The sequence below is a fragment of the Aethina tumida genome, chromosome 1 (assembly GCF_024364675.1).
Source record: "Aethina tumida isolate Nest 87 chromosome 1, icAetTumi1.1, whole genome shotgun sequence".
NCBI lineage: Eukaryota > Metazoa > Arthropoda > Insecta > Coleoptera > Nitidulidae > Aethina > Aethina tumida.
Window position 1 is genome coordinate 70,194,650 of NC_065435.1, and position 16,041 is coordinate 70,210,690.

General features: G+C 29.2%; 1 protein-coding gene across 1 annotated transcript in view; it reads left to right on the forward strand.

Annotated features, from left to right (window-relative positions):
* Positions 1-16,041, forward strand: part of LOC109608840 (beta-1,4-galactosyltransferase galt-1) — a 63,928-nt gene that overhangs the window by 20,162 nt on the left and 27,725 nt on the right. Inside the window, exon 2 of the mRNA XM_020025393.2 lies at positions 14,380-14,620. Within this exon, the coding sequence (XP_019880952.1) occupies positions 14,390-14,620 (231 nt within the window). The 5' untranslated portion in view covers positions 14,380-14,389. The remainder of the gene's footprint in view (positions 1-14,379; positions 14,621-16,041) is intronic.

Below are 16,041 nucleotides of genomic sequence, written 5' to 3' on the forward strand. Positions count from 1 at the left end.
AGGCAAATATAGTATAAAAATTATTAATAAATTAGGAATAAGTCAAAAAATAATAAAAATACATTTTTAATTAAATACAATACTATATAGTAAAATATATTAATTAATTAATGACCCATATCAATAAATTAAGATCATACTTAACAAAATAATAATAATAATAATAATAATAATATTAATAAATACAGCACACAAATAATCTATAAGTTAAGTAAGATAACTTAAAAAATGACTACCAATAAATTAAAAATGATCTTACTAAAGGTATAAAAGTATAATATTTTAAAAATGGAAATAATCTATAAAGTAAAATATATTAAATGAGCATACCAGTAAATTAAGAATATAATTACCAGAATAGGGATAATAATTTTTATTTTTTTAAAAACACCAGGAGAATATAAACTGTAAAGAATAATATTTTAATTAATGAGCAATAACCATTAAATTAGAAGAAAGAATATACTTACCAAAAAAAAAAAAAAATAAAAAATATAATACACAATATTAATAAGAATTCAACCACAAAGAATAATTCGAATATTTTGACCTTTGCGAAGTGCGAAACCAGTGCCTCACGACGCATGCGCTAGAAAATGTTCCTTAAAGTAGCGGATTCTGCAAGATTACCTTAAAAGATACCGTAAGATAGAAAATAAAAGAAAACTGGGAGAATTAGTTTATAATTAATTTTGTAATTTTGTCGCTGTCACCGATGTTGTATATCTTTGTTGTCATCAAAGTATGGGGATGTTTTACTAGGTTTTCCGTTGTTTGTCAATTTGGTCACCAATTTTATACATATAGAGGCTTTTCATTATAATATAACATTTTTTAAGTTACATATTTTAATTTTAATTGTTTCACAGCCAGTTTCATATATTCAAGATTTTGTAATGCTATAAAAAAAGACAAAAAAACAGTTGTTTACTTCGCGACTAATATAAACGTTTGGCCCACAGCAGTAATTTTTTTCTCAAACCTCTAAATATTTGTATAATATTACATAAGAATCTCATAAACAATTTAAATAAATAAAAAAGGACAAAATATATGTAACTGATAGAATCTGTAAAAGATAGATGAAAATTTATTAGAACTAATGTGTTTACCCAATATATAATCTCATAAAATTAAACAAAATAATGTTAATTAAGATTAATTTAATATTTGTCATTTAAATAATCGTTTCAAATGTTGTGGTTAACATAATAATTTTAACAAAACAGGAAAAATATTCTCTGAATAACTAATGCTTACAAAATTAGTTCGTAATTTGCCGTATTCCAGTCCTTACAGTCCTGCTTATTGTATTCTATAATTTCGATACACCTCACAGTGTCAAAACTTACACTGATTCAGTTTTTGAACCTAAACGATACACGGTGACAGAATATGACGGTCGAGGTCAAGGGCTTCGAAAAGTGGTATGTAGACCACTTATGCATGCAAACATACAAACTTTGAGACTTTAGTATTATTATTTGTTTATCTATTAGTGCATTCGAAATGAAATTAACTCAACCATGAAAATTACACGTAATTTATTTGGTAGTAAAATATTTATATGGAAATTACTCAGACATAAACTATAGACGAAACAAGGTCTTAAATGTAGTGAACATGGCGTATACTTTAATCAATTGCCAAGGCATTTGATAGCTTTTCAGAGCATTAACTTGTCATGTTTCGAGCTGGAAGAAACGACGAATTAAATTCTGAATATCGAGCTTTCATTCGAATTACGTAAACTCGCGCTCGCTCACGATGACTGTGACGTCTTGAATTACTTAGCAATGCATATTTAATATCCTTTTTTGAAGGAATTTATAATGCAGTATTTTAAGAACATTAATGACTTGAGGTTGGAAAATTTCATATTAAATTTTTACAACTTTAATTGAGTTAATCCACTTTTGTTTTGAAACATTTTTATTAGAAAAGTTCTTGAGTAATTACCTAAATAAAATATTTGTTTTTTAATTTTTGTTTTTAATAAAACGAAATATGAATATTAAATAATCTTTTTAATTTATATTTAGACTGCAATATAGGCAAATTAAATGTTTGTTTTGGTAAAATATAAACCAAATTTACAAACATCGTTTTACATAACTTTCATAAAAATTGTGTGTATGCAACTGGCACGAAATAAATAGAAATTCAAATTTAAATGGTGCACTCGTTTAACCTCCGGGCGGCAATAAAGAAAATTGCAATTTTCTGCATAACCACGCCGAATGTCGTGGAAATAGTTTCATATGATAAACCCATGCTGAAAGTTGTCTCGTTGCTCGTTCGCGTGTCAGTAAAACGTTCGATGACAAGTTGTCAGTTGTATCGGAGAAAAAATGGGAATTGAGTCGTTTCACTTAACGACGATCGATATGCAATTAATGTTTCAGAAAGAATTGGAAACGAAACAGTCTTTTTACTGGAACGGAACAATTAGACGGTGCCGTTGGTGTTTTGTTCGGATTTACTGAAAAAATAAACTTTGTGTTTTGAATGTAATGAAGGAATTTTCCGAGTTTTATTCTAATGAGGTTCTAATTAATTTTGATGACTAGTTAAGGTGTATATACAACAATTTTGATGGAGTTAACATGATGCTTTAATTAAACAGACAGACAAATTTTCTCAATTATTATTGATATCTACTTGAATAAATTAGTAAAACTGATTTATTTATATTTCAATTTTGGCGAATAATAAGTCAAAGGAGAAACAATAAAGAAAAAAAAATATTGTTAATTATGCCTGAGACTTTTAATATTCAATTAGAACTTAAAATACTGACGCTGAGTGAAGTAGAATCAAACTACATACGAATAAAATATGAACATCCAGAAAAATTAATAATATTTAATACATGCTAATATAACATACGTAGTATCAAAATAATATTTTATTAAAAATTGACATACAATTTCATCAATATTGTCTGTGTAGGTTCACACTCACCTAATCTTGTAGGTATGACACAGTACAGGTTGTTAATTTGTTCCTGATGTAAAGAAACTTATATTATTCGAATTTCGCACCTCAATTGTTTCAGGGTCTCTAGCTGCTTGGGAAGATTACTCATTTTTCTTCCTATGATTTCTCACACATGTTCAATCGGGGACAAGTTAAGAAAATGGAGAAGTACAAGTTGAGAAATCGTAACATGAGTCACTGGGGACTGGACGTCTAGGATACTTTGAACATATGTTAATGTATGGCTATGAAACTTCCAGTACAAACCGATGTGCCTTTATAACGCAGAGGCTTGCCTCTATAAAAAATAACGAAATCATTACCACCACAGTTTAAGCCACCATCCCATTAACCATTCCAATTGGTTCAATCATGGGATCATTCAACTTTGTCGCCGATATTCGGTAGTCAGAAGAAACACCAAATGTTGAAGGTAACTGCGAAAATCAAAACGATTCACTCGGCGCTATATTGACGATACACCAATTCTTCAATCCACTGCATTTTGCCAAGCAGCTGCCGTACGATTTGTCAATATACAACGGTCTCTAAAAGTCAATTGTCGCATTTACTGATCTTGCCTTTCTGTAGTATCTTTTGGTTCTACAGAGCCCCTGTAACAATCGTTTCGCATTTCTATAGATCATCAACGCCAACACTTGACCATACTAGAGATAGACCGATTGATTAACTTCTAGCAACTTCTCAGATGGATAAACCAACTTCGCTAAGTCTTCATTCCTTTTTAGATGAGTTTAATTGACACTTTCTTACAACTAATTTAAATATATCAAAAGAAACTCAAAAAAAGTTCGCTAAGTCTAATAAATTCATTCCTTTTGAGATGAGTTTAATTGACCTTTTCTTACAACTAATTTAAATATATCAAAAGAAACTCAAAAAAATTAGTTCCAATACAATTTCTTTAAAAAGTTGAAAAGTAGTATATAAATAAAAAAGTATATATTGTACACTTAACTGAGAAACAACGAATGAAATTCATTCAACTTGTTCCTTATAGTCTTTTCTTTCCAGGAATAATAGAACAAAAATATTATTTGGGATGGAAATCAATTCAAACTTGTTCCAGATATTTCAAGTTCGTTCATTAGAGTAACAAAGTGATAACAAAGGACGTAACAGAGATTTGAATTTTTGTTATAATATCTACATGAATTTCTTTTAATAAAACAACTAGGTTAACACGTCGTGCCATGTATATTGTCTGCTCTTTTGTATAACATATGACAAAACATACAATGAACACTGAACACTGAATATGTAATCAGGTTTGTTACACTGATACTGCTTTGATATAAAAGCCCTTTGTGAGCTAAATAATAACTCCTTTATTATTTGCCTTGATTAGAAAATCCTTGCATGATTTTGGCCGTATCTTTTTTCCATTACATGTTAAAGGCCCATTTATAATACACCGTCGATTTGTTTAGTGTTCAGATATATGCGAAATTATACTTTTTCAAAATCGAAATTCTGCCTATGACAGACAAACACCGGATATTAGTCCAAAATTTATGGACTCGCATCGGCCATAAATGATCGATTCCCCGCGGCGAACCCAATAATAACCCGCCGGATTTTGAAAAACCAATAACGAAGAATAATCACGTTTATATGTTGCGGTCAAAGCATTCCGATAAAATCTACGTTCCTTGTTTTATATTAATCATGTGTGTGCGTTTGACGAACATTTCAACAATTTATTAATAATAATTATAATATTAATTCCTATTATAATTAGTAAATTTCGTAAACAAATTAATTTCGAATGCACATGACCATAATTTGATACATATGATGTCATTTATATCAATAATTAAACACGCAAAAGAGAATTATTGTAGCGAACGTGATGTAGTTCAGTGTTGTAATCAAAATAATGTGGATAACTTTAATTAATAAATGTAAGTAGGTGCTTTATAATTGTTTTGATTATGTACAGTATTTTTAGTCAATTTAAATTGTGGATTCTTATCACACATTTCTTTTTAATTAAAACGTACCATTTAAAATTCTAATTGAAGAAAACGAACATTATAAATAATTAAAAACGATTCATGCTTTACTGTAAACGTAGAATTAAACCAGAACTTTATAGAAGGTTTTTGATTCAGTTGCGCAGGTTACGACTACATAAACCTACATTTTGTTCATTCTCTTGAAAAGTTTACATTCCTTAATTGTATATTATATTATAACTTTTAATAACAATAATATACAATTATTTAATAGATTTTCCTTACGGGTTGTTGAATATTGTAGTTATGGAACAAAATTATTGCGATTTAATCAAATTTGCTTTGTTCAGAAATAAATTAGTTACAAGATCGTATGACACTTTTCCTGCTTGGTATATTTTAATTTTTTATTAAATAATTATGTCCAAACTTTCGTTTAGAAAAAAGATGCACTTAATAAATATAACTCCTCTTTTTACTTAAACTTTGAATAAGTGAACTTTAATTAAATAGCAAATTTTTAATCAATTTTAACCCATATATAAAAGGTGTAAAAATGTATGTAAAGGTGAAGTGGTACTTATCAAAAAAGCAGAAAACATGACTCAGTAAATCAATGGTTCCGGAGATTCGAGAACATTATTCTTTTTTCAAACATTTATTTGAAATTATTTGTACAAATAAACTAAAAAACTTTTAACATAATTCATCAAACTCTTTGTAAAATCCCCACATTGGTTGGATTTTTTAATTAATTCGTAGCTTCAGCTCGTGGAATTTATTTACGGTACTGTCATAGCTTATGTTTTCAAATATTGATAAGAGAGCTGAACCATCATTATTCTACTTTTTGTCCAAATAAATATCATTCCAAAGACCCATTATGTTCTCTAGAAAGTTTAGGTAGACAGTTAATCAGTTTAGTAAAACAACAGAACCTAGAAGTAAATGAAAAAACATACCTGTCATTTCATTACACAACAACAATTAACAACTACATTTCGGTTGAATCTAGCCTCAACCATAAAATCTGGAACGAAAATGAGGGTATTCAACATCGCCATCGTGCATGGATAAAGCAGTTGCTACTCATGGTGGGTTCTCTAAACAATAGAAGCATTAATTCTTAGCTACCTCAGCTGATATTTTCCACACACTCGTCCCCCAGTTATGTTCTACGTGCGTTAAAATTTCTTCTTCTACTCTGAGAATAAATTCAGACCTGATATTCCGCACATATAGTAGAGTTTGCTCGCCGGAGGTCTAATACGCAGTCTTTATTGAATTCTTCCAAAGCTACAATGTACAGAACATAGATAATCTATGTATAAACTATAAAGATGACGTGCTTCGGTGGCAGTGCCATAAGTACGATATTACTTGAAATTCATGTCGGTTATTTCTACGTTCGAGAAATAAGAGAGAATAAAGTAACTAACTAAACAACGAATTTGGTTATCAACGTGATCCTAGATGTTTTCTACAGAGTTGATATCAGGAAATTGCATCATCAGAGATAAAACATTGATGGTTTGATGTTTTGACCAATCCGCCACATGTGTTTGGAATTGTTATCGCAGTGAAACACATTTCTTAATGGCATCATTTTTTCAATATGTGGAATCAGCTTATTGTTTAATTTAGCCCTGTACATACATCGGTCCATGTGTCCGTCTATATGATCAAGAGCTCCTATGACAGAAGCAGAAAAACATGGGTATAACAAACATTGTCCCTGTAGAATGTCTAATTTAAAACTACCTTAGTCCACTATTTTGAAATCCAGTGGACGTGATCCTGAGCAAATTTAATTCGGGTCTTCGAATTCTTAGTAGAAAACAGGGTTTTCTTTCAAGATGTGTGGCCAAACAAACCCCCATCCACTAACCTTCTCCTCACAAGTTCCACTGCCCTGTTTCTTATTTTTTATTAATACAGGAAACGACTGACTTGCTTAGCAATGTTTATTTCATTCTCCCGGTCTTGGGAAGGCTGAATTAATAATTTTTCTTACAATACATGTTACAGTTTAACGATTCATTATTAAATAGTTATAATAAGGAAAAGACTACTCGTAAAGAATCGACTGAATCAACACGGTGTATTGTAGTACTGTAAAGTAAAAAAATTACTATAGTTTTGTCTAGCTAAAAATAAAAAAAAACATACGCAGTTCTTTAAAGATTAAAATTAAATTAACCAACTGTATAGTGAACACAACAAAAACATTAAAGACAATAAACATTACATATACAAGAATTTATTTCAAGTAGTACAGTTCATATTGTTAATATATTTTAGTAACTTGCTATAATAATGGCCTGTATCGTATATAAATATACTTCAAAAAAATTAACTTACAATTAGTAACCAATAAAAATTATCTGTGGTGAAATGTTAAGTTATATCGTAAAAACATAAATTAAATTTTCTCATAATAAAATGAGCTATGAAATTATAAAACTTTTCTTAGCTTCATTCACCTGCTGTGACTGTGAAATAAAACTACTTGCATAGTAATAAATTGGGAAGGGAATCTTTCACCTTTAAAATCCCCTTTCTTTTGTCTCTAGCTTAATTAAAACTTTATAAAATAAAAGAATGAAATGTGAAATAAGTTAACAACCCTTAACCGGAATTCAGTAGTTGTTAAAATATCGAGAAACTCCCGCAGTATTTTAGCGGAATTGCTCCTTGAGTATCCCGTCTCTAAGTTAGTTAAGAGATGGCCGGAATGTCGGCACATTCATATTTTTAAGTGTGAAAATGCACTGAATTATTTATGATGCATAAGGTGCTTACATGACAGCACTAAAATTTATTGCGCAACTGTTGAATACATTATCCCATTGATGTTTAATGCTAACCGGAAACTTTTGAGTGAGTTGTTTCTGTGGAAATTAGCCCGGATTAATACTTACCGGGCATACAAAGTAGTTTTTAAGTGGCTCCGGGCTCAGGCAAATTTTAGTCGCAACTTATGTGTAACTTTCAAGGATCAGTCGGAAATTAATTCTATGTTAATGCATCAGGGTGGTTAAACAATCAATGCACTTGTCCATCAATCTTGTGCGGTCGTTAATTAACTGGATGGAAATGATTGGCAACTTCAACCAAAATGTTAATTGAGGAGTTAATCAAACAAAATGCTCAGCAAACCTAAATAGACAAAATGTATTATCAGATAACAAATCAAAATGTATGGTAATTCGATGGATCGTGAATAGTTTTACTCTCCATATTGTTGGGATTCATCATCATTTTATTTATTAATTTTTATTTAAGAACATATAAATTACACTATGTTAGTTTACACGAAAAAACATTAGGTATACGAGGAATGAACTACTATAGTAAAATTTTATGTAGAATTTAAAATACACATCACTAAAAAGACATATTTTTTAAAGTACTTGGTAGCACATATCTGTAAAAACGATATTTTTATGGCATTTAGTCTCTTTATTTTTTTAACGGTAGGTAGTAATATTTTAGACTATCTATGATTCAAATATAAAAAAACTACAAGAATCACGAAAACTAGACCAAAACCAATATATTCTTTATTGATTATATGGAGGGCCCTTTTATATACATTTTGAGTCTACAGACATACATCTAGCTCATAGAATAAATACGGCCATTTTGTTTATTATTTTATCAACTTGATTTTTGAAATGCACGTCAATTTCTTCTTATTTTATTACGTTTTCTTTTACTAATTACTTATTCGCAAGGTATGTATACCTTTTTTCTTGTCATCTCAATGAGCAAGATCAGAATATTATCTATGCAAGTTCTATTTGGCAAGTAAGATCAGAGTTGGAAGTAAGTTCTTGAATGTTGCTAACCTAGTCTTTCTAACAAGTGAACATAGTCGTCATAAGTTTGTATTATAATATTTTTAAATTTTTTATTTGTTTTTAATTGTAGAACAAAATCTAAGAAAAACACTATAAAACAATTATTCAGATAAATAACGTTAATAATGCTGCCCGTCTCTTGACGTAGATACATTCAATTTAGATTAAATAAATTTTAAAACATTTTTAATTCGTCTTATTTTGACTTATTTGATTATTCGCTTCTCTACATGGTATATTAAATTTGTTTTGCTTTTTATATATTTAATATATATTTCCAAAAACGCATTTGTGGATTATGAATGAACACATTTTACCAGCTTCATTTACAATGTAATCCAATATTGGTGATATTACTGGTTTAAAAGTTGCGTTCTGGTGCAACTTAATTTACGCATATTTTGATAATATATTTGTTACTATAGTTTGCCATTGGTATTATGATTTTTAAAATAATTCAAATTATCTACTTCAGAAGATGCCCAATATAGTTATATATCTATAGGTTCAAAATGTTAAAGAAGCCAGTAAGTTGTGTAAGATGTTTTTGATTGTTTCCTGTAATTCTTAATGGCAGGAAATATGGAATAAAAGAGGAGAAATAATTGTATTCGTTCCTTCAACATAGTTACCGAAATACTAACATATATGAATTTTTACAAGGTTTAAAATGTTCGTGTATATTTTCTCTTTATTTGAATAAAAAATCGGGCAAGTTCTCGTAAATAGTACCGCTTTTACAGACGAATATGTAATTTTATGTACTACACTTGACATAATTATTACTTTGTAGATATTTAAAAACAGTAGTCAACTTTAAAAAAATATTATCATATTCAAATTGTACGGGAAATTTTTCCTTAGAATATTAATGAACATTCTCAAAATATGATACTGATATTAATAATTCAGAAGTATGTTTGTGTCTTTGTTCAACGTTTTATATTTGTTGAAACATACAGTTTTTAATCGTTCCAAAAAAGTTTCCCTAACAGCTAGAAATAGTTTCCAATCATGAAAAGTCAATCAAATCAAAAGTAATTAACATTGATTTGTGTGTACGGCCACGTCGAATTATTTTTAAATGAATTCCACCTACATTAAAATAAAATGTTTTGCAACAGTGTAGAGAATTATGATTTTTATCAATAACATTTTAATACAATTTATCTCTGTTTTGTTTATTGGACATAAAATATTAAATTGCCCGGAAAGACCAAAATAAAAAATTACTTACAATCGAATTTTAAAATAAATATTCCCAATTTTCAACACAAAATTGAATATATAGCAGTATATTTGAAATAACAAATCTATAACGAAAATTCCCGTAATTTTTTGTATTCTAATGAAAACGTTTTATAGGGTTATCAAAAACATCCCTCAAACATTTAAACGCACGTATAGAAAAAATAGGGCTACAAATATTTCGAAATTGGTTCTGGAACGTATCAGCTTTCGGAATTTATGACTAAATTTATGTTACCATTGGTACGAAAACCGTTAAAGTTCCGAAGAAGTTTTTAAATATAAACACGAATATATCACATAAAATATAAACAGGTTATTGCGAAACTATGTGACTGGATTTATTGATGATATTAATTAATTAATTTGTTATACCGTTCATAATTTTATATATTTAAGCATAGAATATGAATAAAGTTTACTAACACTAGCATTTAAAAAATGTTAATTTCCATTATGAAAATGATGTGTTTTAAAAATTGTTTGTGGTGAATGCTAGAAATTTCATTATCGCAGTCTGGTTGTGATAATTGCTGACAAACTCAACAATATTTTTTTTTAAATAATTATGGTGTAGTTTTGAATTTAACAAAGTGTTGACGATTTGGTAATAAACGTAAGGTAATATAAATTGATTTTGATGTTACTTAAAAGTTATTAACTATTAAAAACCTAAAGACTTTCCTGAAAATGTAAAAAGACATCCTTTAATATTCGAAGAAGCACTTTAATGGCCAATTTCAATTACTGTTGATACGATAATGTCACATAAATTTCATTTTCTGTGTTAATAATTGTCAATGGTATATTATTTACTTTGATGTAATTATTGATTTGGTCATAAAAGTAGACATCGAATTGTTAAAAAAATCGAACCACTATGTTCAACCTATATAGTGTAATAGCCAACTGGAATAAATTCATTATTTTATTTAACATTTATAACAAATCCTGAAATTCATCAATTTTTTTTAAATGGAAAGTAAGCGTTTTTAATTATCATATCATAAAACGCCTTTACATTCTTTGTTTAAAAATGTAATTAAATTTCTTTTCAGTATTATTACAAAAATTAGCATTATAAATAAAATAAAATCTTAATTAAACTTAATCATCTTTTGGTACATTATATTGAATGATGATGATGATGAACTTAACTATATTTTTGTTAATTTTTGCTATAAATTTGAAAATAATAATTATGTAGCGATAAATTTTTTCATTGCAGAATGGCATTCCGTTATCTAAAATTGATTCATTTCGGATTTTTTTTTAATACACTGGATATCAAAATTAACTTAAAATTAATATAATTTATAAATGTTTATTTTGTTATGAAAAGAAGATATTTTCCTAGGAAGATAAAGATAAATTATTAAACATTTTAAATGAAAACAACATTTCCAGAAAATGTATTCAAAAACAATAATCTATTAACACATCGTTCAATAAGTCCCGAGACTAACAACGAAAACAACATTTTTTTTTCAAAAATCATTTTTATTCATCAATATAATCTCCTTTTAGAGTGATACAATCGTTCCAACGCCTTTCCAACATTTCTATACCATGTTTATAAAAGGATTTATCCTTTGCTTCAAAATAGGATTCAGTTTCGGCAGTGACCTCCTCATTCGAGCCAAATTTTTTTCCCTGGAGCATTTTTTTGGGATCATCAAAGAGCTAATAGTCGCTGGGGCCAAACTCGTTCAATTTTGCCTTTGTTTTCATGGACTTGTGGCTTGCTGTTTTGTTCCACTGAAAGCAATCGCGGCACCCACTTGGAAGAAACCTTTTTCATGCTCAATTTTTCATGAAGGATTGTAAATACGCTTCCAGATGATATCTGTGTCATTTCTGCAATCTCACGGACCTTCACCTTGCGATTTTTCATTATGACTTTTAACATTTCACTCACATTTTCCGGTGTAACGGCTTCCAATGGACTACCCGAACGATCCGCATTGTTTGTGTCTGTACGACCACGTTTAAACTTAGCATACCACCGACAAATCGTTGGTTTGGATGGAGAGAAGTCCGGATAATGTTTTTCAAGCCATTGCTGGGCTTCTACGGTGTTTTTACCCATTAAAAACAATGTTTTATCAACACGCGAGACTCACTTTTCTCCATTTTTCAAACAAATTACAAAGTGACTTAACTCTAACTTCGATAACTCTGCTGTTTGTGGTCCGATCGACTCGAAATTTTTACACGTTTCATGTATAGGTTCGTACTCTAGGGAAACGTGGCCAGTTTGGTACTACTAGGACCATTTCTGGATTAGTCTCGGGACTTATTGAACGATGTGTTATATTTCTAAAAAGCTTCAAAATTAAAGTAAATAAAATTAAATTAATATCGAGTCCTCCTCTAACATTAATTACAACATGACAACAATCCCTCATGCTAAAAATTTATGACCGAATTTGGTCTTAGTGATTTCATTCCAAATTTCGACCAATCTCATTTAAATTATTTGGAGGGATTTGAAGTTGTTTCAGTCGTCTACTCATCATATTTCACATATGCTCAATTGGACTGAGGTCTGGACTTCTAGGAGGCTCAACCATTGTAAAAATTTCGATCTCCTGAACAAATAATGCAGATGTAATAACATGATTTTCTAAAATCTCGATAATATAATATACCGATGTGCAGTTATCCACTAGAATTAACTCCGTACGAGCGTTCACATTTATGTCACCCTAAACCATTACACAGCTTCAGTAGTACTCACTGTACTAACAATATTATACTGCGTGTAATTTTCTGTTGGCTTTCTATATATCTTATTTCGTCTATCATCAGAGAAAATAACTCATCAGAAAACATTCACGCCCCATATTTGTTATTGCACGCAATATGTTTACGTATAAAATCCAGTGCTTGCTTCCGGTGGTCTCTGGTAAGCATGGCTGCCCCTTTGGGCCTGATATCACCTTCTGCGAATCTTCTCAAAAGTGTTGCTTCACATATTAAAATTCTCTCGCTCCGGAAATTCAATTTACAAACCTTTGCCTCAATGCATATGTGGAAAACGATCTTGGACATGGTTTATTTTTTACCCTGACTTGGTCTTCATGTGTTATTATCTTATTATTATCTCAGAACTCAGGATTATTAATTGGTTCACATTGTATCGTTGAGTCAGCTGAGCTTGAATATAGCTTTCTTCGTAAAGTGTAATGTCTCTAGTGCAGTCTGATCCAAATAAATTACAATTTTATATCTGTTATTGATTAATTAAATAAATCATCTCTGATATTATGAGGGCACGTAGGGAAATCAGGCTTAACTAACATTGAAATAAAATACATTTCTTCGTGTTTAATATTTTTGTTTAAAAATGCGTAGATAAACAACGAATGAATTCGAACTAAGATTTACACATTAATTTTGATGCGCAGTTTAATTAATGAATTTATTACATTTGATTATTAGACTCTCTAGGTTTTTTGTACACATTTTCACTACTATTACATTTAACAAAATATATTCGGGAAATTAATATATTCATAAAATAGTTAGACGTATGTGTATATTTATTTTCATAAATATTACGTATTATTTTATTATTTGTATGTTTATTTAATGAACATTCACATATCTACGTAATTTATTTTAAATATAAAATAGATGTTTATCAAAATATGTGTGTATCTGTGTGATAAAATATATGAATTTACTTATTAAACTATTATTATTAAATTAATGCAAATGTTATGATGAATAGGAATTTTAATCACAAATCAAGAATTTTAATTAATATTCATGGCGTTTAATCAAAATTTGTCAGAATATTGGATTTACTCTTCAATAATACATCATATTTACATCATAACTCGTTTTCTGATTTGTTTGTCAATGTTGTAATGAGCGTTTGAATCATTCCATATTCAAATTTGTCAGTTACAGTATCCATTTCATAAAATGCAAATTCCTTTTATGGGCGTAATATTACAAAAACATGAATTTCACTTTCTAATTTTTTGTTTTGTCAAGTTAAGATATGCAAAAAGAAATGATAAAATGAAACAATTTAAAAAAAATACTGGATTATTATTGAACTAGACCTGTATTTACATTTACTGTTAGAACAAAATTATAGTAAATAATACGACAACAAAAGTGAACGAAACCCAAAACAGTTTAATATTATTAATTACCTTCATTTCCGCCGGTCCTCAATTAATTATCAGCGATCCCAAACCAATAAATATTCATTAAACGTTACACTCTTTGTTCTCGGTTTCCAGAAAATTGAATTATCCCGCCGCAGCGTAATAACCCGATCATTTTTGTTACAGTGACGGCGACATGGGGTCGAGCAGCGGGGGCGGACGTCGTTACATCTCGTTTCGGAACCGGCAACGGGCCAACATGAGTTTTTTCATCGTGGTCATGTTCTTCTCGGTGTTCGGTATAATCGTGTTCACCGAGATCTTTCTCATTGACGAGCGAGGTCGGGGGGCAGGCGTCCTGGTGCGGCACGGCTCCCTCACCTACCACACCAAACACCAGGACAAGGCGGACTATGATGATTTTCAGGTAATAAAATAAATGATGTTGTAACTTAAGTTATGTTCTTTTATTTTATAAATTACCTTGAAAATAAGTTTATGTGTAAAAATGAAGACATTTTAAAAAATATTTGTATGACTAGGAAATTCAGTATAAAAAGTAAATTTTTACAAAAAAGTGTTTCTAGTTCACATTTGCTTCTTTTATAAGTTAATGTGGCGAAAATCTTGTTATTAAATCTTTAACTGCTTTTTCAAGAACAATAAAATGGTTCATAATTATATACTGTGATTATAGTGAAAAAGTATTGCAAATTTGCCTCATTCAAATTTTAATAATAATCCAGATACAAGCGGGCAAATTAAAAAATTTGTTTTCATATCGATTTTATCATTATAAATAACAATAACTTCTATTTAAATCGATCTTTTTAAGCAACATTTGAAGCAAAAGGTTTTTTATTTTAAGAATGTAGATTTTGATCATTATTTTTGCTTCTTTGTAACCTAATATACTATAAAATGTTTTATGAAAACTTTTAGTGGTAAAAGACACCTTGTTAAGATCTCTCGCAGACTGACCATTTTCTAGATGTTTACTTATAAAACATTCGATTTAGTATTTTAAATTGGTCAATTGTTAAAATTTTTCCAATAATTCAACTTTTTAACAACAAATTAGCTAGACAATGATTAATTTTCTGTCAAATATAAAGGATAGTCATTTCTACAAGACTGAATGACAATGTCATTGCTTGTCATTTTGCCAAACCTGAATTACAACGTCATTGTTTGTCAGAAATAAAAAGAAGTTGGGACAGGGTTAAAATATGTTAGGCGCCGTACGAGGTGCTCTCTTTAACCTACAACAAAATAATAAGCAAAAAGTTACAGAACCATTATTTTACCAGATTTAGCGTAAAAGATTGGATTAAAATATAAATTATTTAATGAAATCGAAACAAAAATTTTAAATTTAACCACTCATATCTCTATTATGATTAACTTTGGAATAAGGTAAATTTGATCAAACAACTAATATTTTTGTACCATTCAACTATGATCCGTTAAAAATGCTTTACAATTGACTTAATAAACTTTTTACTAATGTAATTTTAAATGAATTTAATAACTTAAATAGTTAATAACATTGGTAATTACCAATAAAATAGGTAGATTAAAAAAATTACAAAACTGTTTATTTTTCAAATAATACGTTTAAATGCAATTTATTCCGAACTACCAAAGCAGGTCCTATACATGTAAAAATAAATCACTAATAGTTGCGGTACATGTATTGAATACACAAACATTAAAAATTGCAATATTCAGTTATTAAGTAAAAATGTCGTTCACATGGAGGCTTATCGATCGAAATTTAATGTTTCAATTTCCAGTAAAACGTACTGCGTTATATCGAAAGAACAACACGACGTGTTCATATCCATA